General features: G+C 37.2%; 1 protein-coding gene across 1 annotated transcript in view; it reads left to right on the forward strand.

Annotated features, from left to right (window-relative positions):
- Positions 1–7,844, forward strand: part of eif5b (eukaryotic translation initiation factor 5B) — a 51,066-nt gene extending 43,222 nt beyond the window's left edge. Inside the window, exon 17 of the mRNA XM_048597956.1 lies at positions 5,789–7,844. Coding sequence (XP_048453913.1) covers positions 5,789–5,896 — 108 coding nt within the window. The 3' untranslated portion in view covers positions 5,897–7,844. The remainder of the gene's footprint in view (positions 1–5,788) is intronic.
- The last annotated feature ends 2,981 nt before the right edge of the window (positions 7,845–10,825 follow it).

Below are 10,825 nucleotides of genomic sequence, written 5' to 3' on the forward strand. Positions count from 1 at the left end.
GTTGCAGTATTACAGAGCAATGTTCGGCAGTATTACTGTCTGAGTTCTATCGCTGGGTCAGATCAGAGTGGTGGAGTGAGCAGGTTGCAGATCAAACAAACAAAACATCAGGGCCATCAGCTTCCAATTGTATCAGTGTTCAAACATCAAGTAGGGAAGGGAGGGGGAGATGTAGGGAGAGGACTCCAGAGTTTAACAACTAAGTGATCACAGTGATTGTCTCCAAAAGGGACAGAGGATGAGCAAGAGGAGGTCACGTTTGGAAGTGGGTAGCAGGTTTGGAGGAAGAGAGAGAGGCCAGTAGCCTTGGTTTTTCCAAAGGGACCTGAGCATGGAAATGAGCATTTTAACAAATGTTGGTGTGGGTGTCAGTGGATAAAGGGGGCAGTGGGTAGATAGGACTCGTTGGGAGCTTGGATAAGGGCAGCAGAGTTTTGGATGACCTCTCATTTACTGAAACATAGAACAATATAGGGATACAATGGAAAACGATTGACAGCAAACCATCTCAGACCCTCCTGCTGGTCCTTGTGTAAAGCAGGAGGATTCTGACTTCCAATTCTCCATTGTCACTGAAAATGGTAAATGGACCCTGATAGAAGTCAGCTTGCAACTTTTACGTAGGGGCCGTGGGCACTGTTATCCATGGGATCTTGACAGGTTGGTGGTCAGATTCTTACTGCTGCCGCCTTCTGCTTTCATAGCCAGTGAGGTGCACAGTCATACTTCAACTGTTCTGGAGTTAAGGACTTCTTTTTTGGACAGCATTTTGTCTGATACTGCCGCCATGGGTGATCCTATGGGAACCAAGATAGCATTGCACAAGGCAGTACCGGAGCGCACGATCCTCTCCAATGGATCAGGATGACAATTTGCAGGGGGAATAAGTAAGATTTGAGTTATAACACCTAAACTGCACATAAGAAATTGTATAATCCTGCTGTGCACTAGGTGGAATCCACAATGACTGATTTATTTTTGCCTCTGATACATGCCTTGATACCATCCTTTGAGTTTCACTTCACTGTACCTCTGCACTGCCCCCTTGGCTCTGTCCTGAGTATCTCTCGTGAATTCCCATTTCCATAATTCAAAACTACTAAATCTTGCTACACCAGCTCTTGACTTGCGTAGCTGTTTAATTACAGAAGTACAAGCACACCATGTCCTTGATTGCTTGTTTTGACCACTTGTGTTTTCTTTTGGGACTGTCATCAGTACTGCTCCTGTTTTTTTAAAACAAAAAGTCATCACTGTCAGGAGTTTGACCTTTTTATCACATCCAAAATTGGTTATTCGCTTGTCTATTCATAGGAACATAGCTGTTTCTGTTTACTCCTATTCATATTAATTTTATAATTATGATTGCTGACTTTATAAATAACCTGCCTATATTAGCGTTTAAACTATCCTTTTAATTGGTCTGTTTCCCATTCTATTCTTGTCAACTGAATGTAAAAAAGTTGCTGGAGTGGTTTTGTATGCAATGAACTGTCAGAGAAAATGGTGGATGCATGAACAGTTACAACATTGAAAAAACATTTGGATAAGTATGTGAACAGGAAAGGAGGGATATGGGCCAAATGCAGGCAGGTGGGTCTAGTTTAGTTTGGGAACATGGTCCGTATGGACTAGTTAAACCAAAAGGTCTGTTTCCATGCTCTATGACTATGACTAGCCTCCCTCCTGAAAACTTGCTGGTTCCAGCAGGTCTAAGATCGAATAGATAGTTAAATATCAAAGTGGTTGAATGCACCAGCATGTACATGCCTTAAATATTTTATTCTAATTAGGCAAAAGCCACTGGAGAATTCTCAGGTAATTCTATCACCTTGGACTTTAACTTTTGACTACTTTGGCAACAGAGAAGAATGGACAATTGAAACAGTCATCATTACTGGAAGTTCCCCTCCAAGCCACATGTGATCCTGACTTGGAACAATATAACTATGGGCATCAAATCCTTGTCTTGCCAGTGATGCCCACAGCTCTTGAATGAACCAAATTCACACCCATTGAGTATAGGGAGAAAAACTCAACATATAGATGGTTATGGTGACATTCTGAGCTTGATCAAAGTTTGGCTTATGAGTGTTAGCACTTTCCCTTTTATTGATGGCTATACTTGTTTACTTGTCCATTCAAACTGCTGTGCTGACAGCATGTCCGTTATCACCTTGGGCCTCCAGCTACAGTTCTGAAATTGTTATGGACGGGTGAGGGGTGTATTTATTCCAGTCCCTCTGTCCATAACCAAGGTATTTTAGTATTTCCCTCTTCTTGAAAGAGGGTGTTTTTATTAGCTTGTGGGACGTGGACGTTGCTGGCTGGCCAACATTTACTTCCCATCCCTAGTTGCCCTGGAGAAGGTGGTCTTGAATCATTGCAGTCCATACTTTAGGTAGACCCACGATGCTGTTAGGAAGGGAGTGCCTGGATTTTGACCCAACAACATGTTTCCACCAATTCCTCTGTTTGTGAAGAAAAGTTTTTAAATAATCCTCTTTAGGGTTATATCAAAGTATGGTTTATTTGTGCATTCAAACTTGGGAGATGATTGCATCTGTGGTTTTTATAGTAATATTATGTAAAGATGTTGGAGATCTAAAATAGAAACAAAATGCAGTAGAATGTCACCACTGGCGGCATTTGTGGAGAGAGAAACAAAACTAATATTTCATGTCTGATATTTGTTGTCTTCTGAAGAAGAATTTTGGTTCCAAAGAAGTCACATTGGACTTGAAATGTTAACTGTTTCTAGTTTCTAAATGAGTGAGGACATGGTACAAATCCCTGTAGCACTTCCAAGTTACAGCCTTTTATTCCCCTGTGGCCTGTTAGCTAAACTAATCCTTTGATCCATGCTGATATGTTATGCCTTGCACCTTAGTTGAGGAAAACCAGTATGGATTTGATGATGGTAATCATATTCAATTATTTTGATTTAGTGTTTGATGAGGTAACAAAGGACTATTGGATGTGATGTAGTTAGTATGGTGTCCAAAGACATTTTAATGGAGGGTAACACTTGGTGTGTTAGCATGGTCCAAGTCCGTGGAATAAAACTTCGTGCATCATGGACATTGCTTCCTGTTATGCAGTTGACTTAGACACTAGTAGTGAATGGTCGTTTTTCAGATTGGAGTAAGGTTGATAGTGAGATTTGCATACTCCAACATATGCCTGCTTTTCTGATTATTTTGCATATCAACAATGAAGGAACTTATTGCATATTATGTAGTACAATCTCTTGCTTTGTAACAGTTCACTTGGGGAGACTGAGTTGCTGTGGCAGCAGGCAGTTTAGATGCATTTTGCAATATGGAGCTGTTGATGGTGATGTTAAAGCTCCAACTTTCTTTTCTTCACACGTCTGATCAGGAATCTTTCCCAGTTTTACCACCTACCATTTTTCACAAATGTTTGGTCACGTCACAGATGCACTAATTATTAAACGTTGAGTCCTAGCTGTTGTGATATGATTACACATATGTTTAAGGGGTGAATCTTAAACTACTGTCAATCATTATACACCGCAATAGAATATGATGTAATGTGCAGTGTTAGACCAGAGTTTCTGCTAACGACCTGCAGCAAATCCTTGTTGTGTTCAACTTGGCTAGAACTGTCTATTTTAGAATATTAATTGCCTGGTCTCAAATGTAAAGAATGTCTACTTGAATGGCTTCTACTTGAAAGAAGAACCAGCAGATGATTGTTGCATACAAGTTAATTACAAGTTGTTAGGCAGCTTGAGCAGCAGTGATAGGACTGAGATGAACTATAACATCCAATAAATATTATCTGTAACCAGTCATATCTTTAAATACAGAACCCACATTATTGTTTCACCAGTCCTCATTTGTGATTTTGCATTTATATCTAAGAACTTTTAGGTGAGACACCACAAGACTACTTTTACAAATACCATCATCAAATCCATACTGGTTTTCCTCAACTAAGGTGCAAGGCATAACATATCAGCATGGATCAAAGGATTAGTTAGCTAACAGGCCACAGAGGAATAAAAGGCTGTAACTTGGAAGTGCTACAGGGATTTGTACCATGTCCTCACTTATTTAGAAACAGTTAACATTTCAAGTCCAATATGACTTCTTTGGAACCAAGATTCTTCTTCAGTTCAGAAGACAACAAATATCAGACATGAAATATTAGTTTTGTTTCTCTCTCCACAAATGCCGCCAGTGGTGACATTCTACTGCATTTTGTTTCTATTTTAGATCTCCAACATCTTTACATAATATTACTATAAAAACCACAGATGCAATCATCTCCCAAGTTTGAATGCACAAATAAACCATACTTTGTTATTTCAGTTTATTCTATGTTGCATGTTAAAAGGGATCTGGATTAATTCACTGAATGTGCTAGTTAATTGCCATTCTGATTTTTAACACAAATAAATAATATTGCATTAAAATGTTTGCACAAAATACTAAGTTTTGTGAATTTACATTTAAACCTTCACTGATGATTTTAAACAAATTATGGTTACAGATTAACTGAGCACTGGCATAATCAATGTGAAGCTGTTATCAGTAAAGTTAATAGACTACTCGATTGGAGCTGGAGGCAGGTTATTCTAGTCTTGAATAGGGAACTGTGCCACCAAATGGAATTTTGAACACATTGCCTTCAAGCAGACCTTGATGCTTTCGAGAAGATTGAAAGAAAAACAAGGAAAATAACTTCATGACTTAGTAGATATAGGAAAAAATGTCTCTTGTCTGAGTACCAGCTATACAAAAGAAACTGAGTGAATAGTGTTACTTCAAGAAAGAGCTGGATAGATAAAAACAAGTTGGAGGAATAAGTACTGTACAAACAGTAAGCAAACTGCATAGAACAAATAATTCCAGAAAATTAAATGATGGGATAAAATAGTTTTAACTTAATTGAGCCTAAATTTTGATCTTGTATCTAATAGTGGAGAAATAACATAATCCTTCAGAAATGTAGAAACTTGCTTTACTTCATAATTATCATTAATAAACAGATTAAATTATACCTTGTATATTGATGTCAAGTATTAATGCATCCTATTAGTTAATCCATCAAATTATATGCCTTGAAAATTACATACTTTCTCCTGTTTACTTATACCATTAACTGAACAAGGAATTTAGTAAATGCAGCAAGTTCCATTAGAATCTTTAGTGTCAAATATTAAAATGGTTGAACATCACTTAATGCCATAAAGATTGGGAAAACTGATTGTAGATCCAAACTAGTATATATGATCCTGACCTTTTAACTGTCCTTTATTGGTAACTCAGAAGAATTTAATATTTTTCCAGAAAGTAATGTAATTGTTTGAAACTGGTTCTGCACATCTGTTTCCTGGAGAACTTCATGTAGAAGTAGAATCTGACACATTTAACAGAGACCAGTCAAATGTAAAATTGAGAATTGGGTAAACTAATATTGAGTGCAAGTACATGAATACCCATTGATTAAGCAGGATGGCTTTTATTTAACAAAAACAGAGAGCTGGAGAAACTCAGTAGGTCTGGCAGCAACTGTGGAGAGAAAGCAGAGTTAACGTTCTTGTGACCCTTCTTCAGAACTGAGCTTTTATTAACATTGAGCAAAAAAAACAAGTGGAGGCAAGAATAGATGAAACTAAATTAACAGCAATACTCATGTTTCAGGAGGTATTTTTTTTGCTCAAAACAATTAGTAGTTTTTGTACACATGGTTAATTTTAAGCCTGTTATTCAATAATTTATTAAACATTTGACCAACTGAATTTTTTTTTAAATTACAGATCAGCCGACAATCCATTGATGCTTTGAAAGACTGGTTCAGAGATGAGATGCAAAAGTCTGATTGGCAGCTTGTTATGGAACTGAAGAAAATATTTGAAATTATCTAAATAATGCAGTTTATTTTCATTTAAAACTTCAGCAGTGGGAGGACTGATTGTGATTTAAGGTCTGTGCTTGAACAGGACCTATTATTAAGCCACGCTGGAATGCTGAGAATCAGAATCCAGAGTAAAAAGTGGTTATAGTTAGTAAACGTTTTCCATGACAAACCAAAACTCTTGCACTGGTTTGACAGTGATAAGTTTTACATATTCGTACAGTTCTCAATGTGCCTGTTCTTTTTCTTCCTCTCCCTTAGTTCCCTATACTGGCTGCTATTTTTAAATTTCCCTTCCATTACACAGAACTTGTAAGCAGTGCTCCCTGATTCTAATTTTAATTGTATGAAATAATGAATAAAGTATTTGAATCCTGTGTGCTATAGTGCAGAAGCAGTGTACAGCCTTTTTGACAAATAATTTTGGGTATAGAGAAGTTTTCTCTGTTCCAGGAGCTGCTTTTCTCAGCTACTTCATGACGCATACCCTGCTTTTGTGCCTATGAATTTTTATAAAGAATTAGGTAATAGGAGAATTCCACCTGCATTGTGAGAAAAATAACAAAGCAGCCTTGTATTGCTTGTACAGTTGATGGTTGTGACCCACACTGTAAACTTTCAAAGCTGAAATCACAAATAAAGCTGAAGATGATGAGATTTACATTCCTGATATCTTACCTTTTCAAAATCAACTATAATTGATAGGTAAAGTTATAAAATGGTGGCTAATTCATGTGCAGAAATAAGCACATTGTTTTTGTATATCACAAAAGATAGCCAGATTAGTTACAGCAGTTCAAATAATTTCATTATGTATTATGCAGGACTCTTGTCTGTTCAACTGAGGATGAATCAAATGGATACGAGGAATTAATTTGGAATTAGAGACGTTAGCTGTGATTAACTTTGCTTTATGCAGTTTTCTTTCATTGTTCTACCCTAATGTTTCTGCTGTTCTAGTTTCCCAATTGTTTTCTTTATTTCCTACTTAAAATGGCATTGACAGAAAAATATTCTTCTATTAATTTAACCAAAAATTTAGCATTCTGTCTGCCTGAAAAACAATGTTCCCATTCAGTGGGAAGCCTACACCGTCTGTGACAAACATCCTCTTCCATGTCTGGAAAGCAATCTTTCTGTTTTAGAAGCTTTAAAAGGGATCAGTGAGAGTGAAGGATTTTACCTCCAGTCTTGTTCTTCAGGTGGATCTACTATTATTGTTCAAATTCAGCCGCTAAAAATTACTCTCCTTTCTTTCATTTATCAATTCCTGAATCTTTCTCTTGGAATTTATTTTCACTGCTTTTTCCATTCTACCCAATGCTAATTCCTTCCGGTGCTTTGAAGTTAATTGGTCAGTTTAGAGCTCTGTTTTGTAACAGGACTTCACTGTTATAAGCCAGATTTGTGTGATAATCATAAGAGTAAATATTTTTATCCTATTTTCACCAGGCTCCTTAATGTTCTTAACCAATTTTATGTACTTGTGAAGATGTCAATAAATTAGGTTTCTTGAATCATGCCAGTAGGCAGCTAATAGGTAACGTTCATGTGCTTGTGCAAGGAAATAGGAACAGGAGAAGACCATATGGCCTGTCAAGCCAATATGATCATGGCTTATCTTGGCTTTGAACTCCTCTTAATTCCTGCTCAAGATGTGCCCTCTTTTTCTAGACTTTCCAGTCAAGGGAAAAAATGTCTCGTAGGTCCCTGCCAAGCCCGTTCCTAACCTTGAACATATTAATTAAATTACTACTTATCCCTCTAAACTTTATGGTTCTTATTTTCCAATCATGGGACAGAGAAAGACCTACTATTTCAAGTCCAATCTTTGAAGAGTCATATTGGACATGAAATGGTTACATACTTTCTCTACAGATGTTGCCCAGACTTGCTAACTTGCTTCAGCACTTTGTACAAAATTTTACTGTCATTAAAAACAGTGCTTTGCCAGAGAATGTCTGTCTCAACTGGTGATTTTTGTAAATGGTGAAAATGGCTGACTGTCCATATGTAATCCAAGAAAGGTTCCTGTATAGCTGCCCTACTGATTTATATGCTCAAAGAAATTCTTAATAAATTTGTCAAACAGCATTTCCCTTTTGCAAGGGGCTTTTCTAAGGGCATTGTTAAAGACATTCAAATCAACTGTGAGGAATTCCTGAAATAAGATTCTCCATGGGGGTGTCTTTGCATTTGAATGCACATTAATGCCATTTCATGATGACAGTTCCATTACCCAACTGGCACCATTTTGGAGCAGCCTCTCCTGTTCCCTTAGGGGTCTATGGTGTAAAACTATAAGGTTATCTTGAACAGGTATAAGACAATAGTTCACCCTCAGCAAGAGTGTTGCAAACTGTTGTTACTGGAAAACTTTTTAACAAGGTTGCAAAGACATTGGAGTGTAGCAGAGTTGTGTTCTGAACTTGAACAATTCTGTGATGCAAGTGGATGCAATTGAAAACACAGCAATACAATTCTTGTAGTCTGGGAATTAGTTCATTGCTCAGGCAACTACAGGGCTCACCTTGCAAATCAGATGTGTGCTTGAGGTGTTAACTTGAGCTTGGAAGTGCTTGCTGTTCAGCATCCAGCAGTAATTAGTTACTCAAAGATCAGAGGTTCAATTTTTAAGTCAAGTTCGGAAAGCATAGAAGAAAAATGTGTTTGCTTAATGAGGTGAGTGACAACCCAGGTCATCAAGTCTGCGTTTGACCCAGTGTGACATCAAGTTCCTAGCAAAGCTGGAATCCATGGGGAAAAACTCTTTGCTGGTTTGAGGTCAGTCACCTGTTGTTCAGAACATCTCTGCAGAACTTTACATTAAGGTCAGAAGTGGGGATGTTTGCCATTGATTGCATAATGTTCAGCACCATTTATGGCTCCTCAACATCCTTGGAGTAACTATTGATGAGCAACTCAACTAGACTCCACAAACACACTGGCTAGGAATACCTCCTGAGTGCAGCACCAACAACCCTCAAGAAGCTTAACACCATGCAGGACAAAGCACCCGACTTGATTGGCACCATATCCACACGATTCATCCTCGTCCACCACCGATGTTCAGTACACAGATCTGCTACTATTGATAAGATGCACTGCAGAAATTCAAAGATCTTAGACTACACGTTCCAAACCCACCTACGTCTTGAGTGAATAAATATAGATTGAATGTTGTTTTCATTAACTTTTAAATCAATTAATCAATACCTTATGTCCATACCTGTTCAAAACTAAGATCTATGCATTCATTAGGAGAGTGCCTAATGTGAAATGGTAATGAAGGAGTCCCCTTCTCCCAATCATTGAAATATTCTGGGCAATCAGCTCTAATCACAGTCTTCAAATTTGATGCCATCTTTCCAATGCACCTTGAGATTGTGGGTGATGCACAAAAGATGTGAACTGTTTCAACTCTGAACTAGTCATAATTTCTTAAACTTTGATCTGATGTATTTCTTTGGGTAATCCATAATGTAAAAAAAGGACTAATAGTTCCACTATTTTTGCAATAATTTTTGCTAAAGGCAGGAAGACTTCAGGAAATATCTCTAATTTTCAAAAGAATGTTTTATTATTTTAGCCTTGTTTTTCAAAATTTTAATGGTGGGTTACTTAGGTATTTCATTATGCTACCCAGATGGATCAGTCTGTTCCGCATTGACTGGTATTTGAGGTTGTCTCCACTTCCATACTAAGACTTCATATTATTTTTGATTCAGTTTGGCTGTTTTGTATAACTTTTTCAATTCTAAATCTGTTCGTTGCATTTCTAGTGAAGATGAAAATAAATAAGCTTCTTCATTCTGTTGAATTAAATTTTCAAAAATTATATCCAGTAGCTGGATTTCCAAGTAATCATCTTGTTTTGTAGATACCTTTTCTTGTCTGATTTTACAAGCCTGTCATCTACTGGCAACAGTCTGGAAGTTACTGGGAAGTCATTTTTCAGTTTCTTTTACCTCCATGCTTGTTCCACCACCTTTTGGTGAAGCCAGTAGTTTTGAATGAGTCAAGTTATTTCTCTCTATAGGATAAAAGCAAAATATTGTGGATACTGGAAATCCCTAAACAAACACAGACCATGCTGGAGAAACTTGGCAAACCTGGCAGCATCTGTGGAAAGAAAGAGTTAAAAGTTTCAAGTCTGGTTTGACACTTCAGAATTCTCTATAGGGAATTTGTTCCAGTCTTCTAACTACTGCTTCTCCATTTGTCATATCACTGATCTGTACCTCGTTAATATTTTCTCCTTTTTTTAACCCCTCTGAAAGACAAATAGTATCACCAGTCAGCAATCAGTGCCTGACTTTGTCCAGTGATTTGATTTTCCTTGTTCATCTGTCCAAAAAAAAAATTTCATAACTGTCCTGACCAATCTTTCCCCTCTTTAGTACATGTTGACTTTGTACCAATTTCCTTTCCTGATGCCTCCTTATCTGGAGGTTAGATTTTCCTATTACTGCAGTGGATCTCGCATTTAATTTCCAGCAATTGGTATTGGGATAACAAAACTTATTGCAACTTTTTGTTCCCAACCTTTCTCCTTTATTACTCTGATGTTCCTTTGTCAATTCCCAACTTACATTCAGAGAGTCTAATTTTTGTTTCTCTTAAAAGAACATGTTAGCTGTGAACCAGTTAACTCCAAAGAGGTTAAACTTTTCAATTCTGTTTTCTTCCATTTCAAGTTTTCTTCGTTGTCCTCTCTTTGGATCCATTTCTCTTTCTCTAAGTTCAGTTTGTTCATTTCTAACTGTGACATTCCAATTTCTTCCAATTGTACAAACACTATCAGCATCTTATCCTTACAAGACCATGTTTTTACTTCTGCCTTCAATTTCTCTGCCAAATCTATAATCGCAGAAAGCTTCATAACATGGCTTCTTTAACAACTGGAACCACTCTGTAGTTGTTACTTTGACAAGAAACA

The sequence above is a fragment of the Rhincodon typus genome, chromosome 6, assembly GCF_021869965.1.
Source record: "Rhincodon typus isolate 14 chromosome 6, sRhiTyp1.1, whole genome shotgun sequence".
NCBI classification, from domain to species: domain Eukaryota; kingdom Metazoa; phylum Chordata; class Chondrichthyes; order Orectolobiformes; family Rhincodontidae; genus Rhincodon; species Rhincodon typus.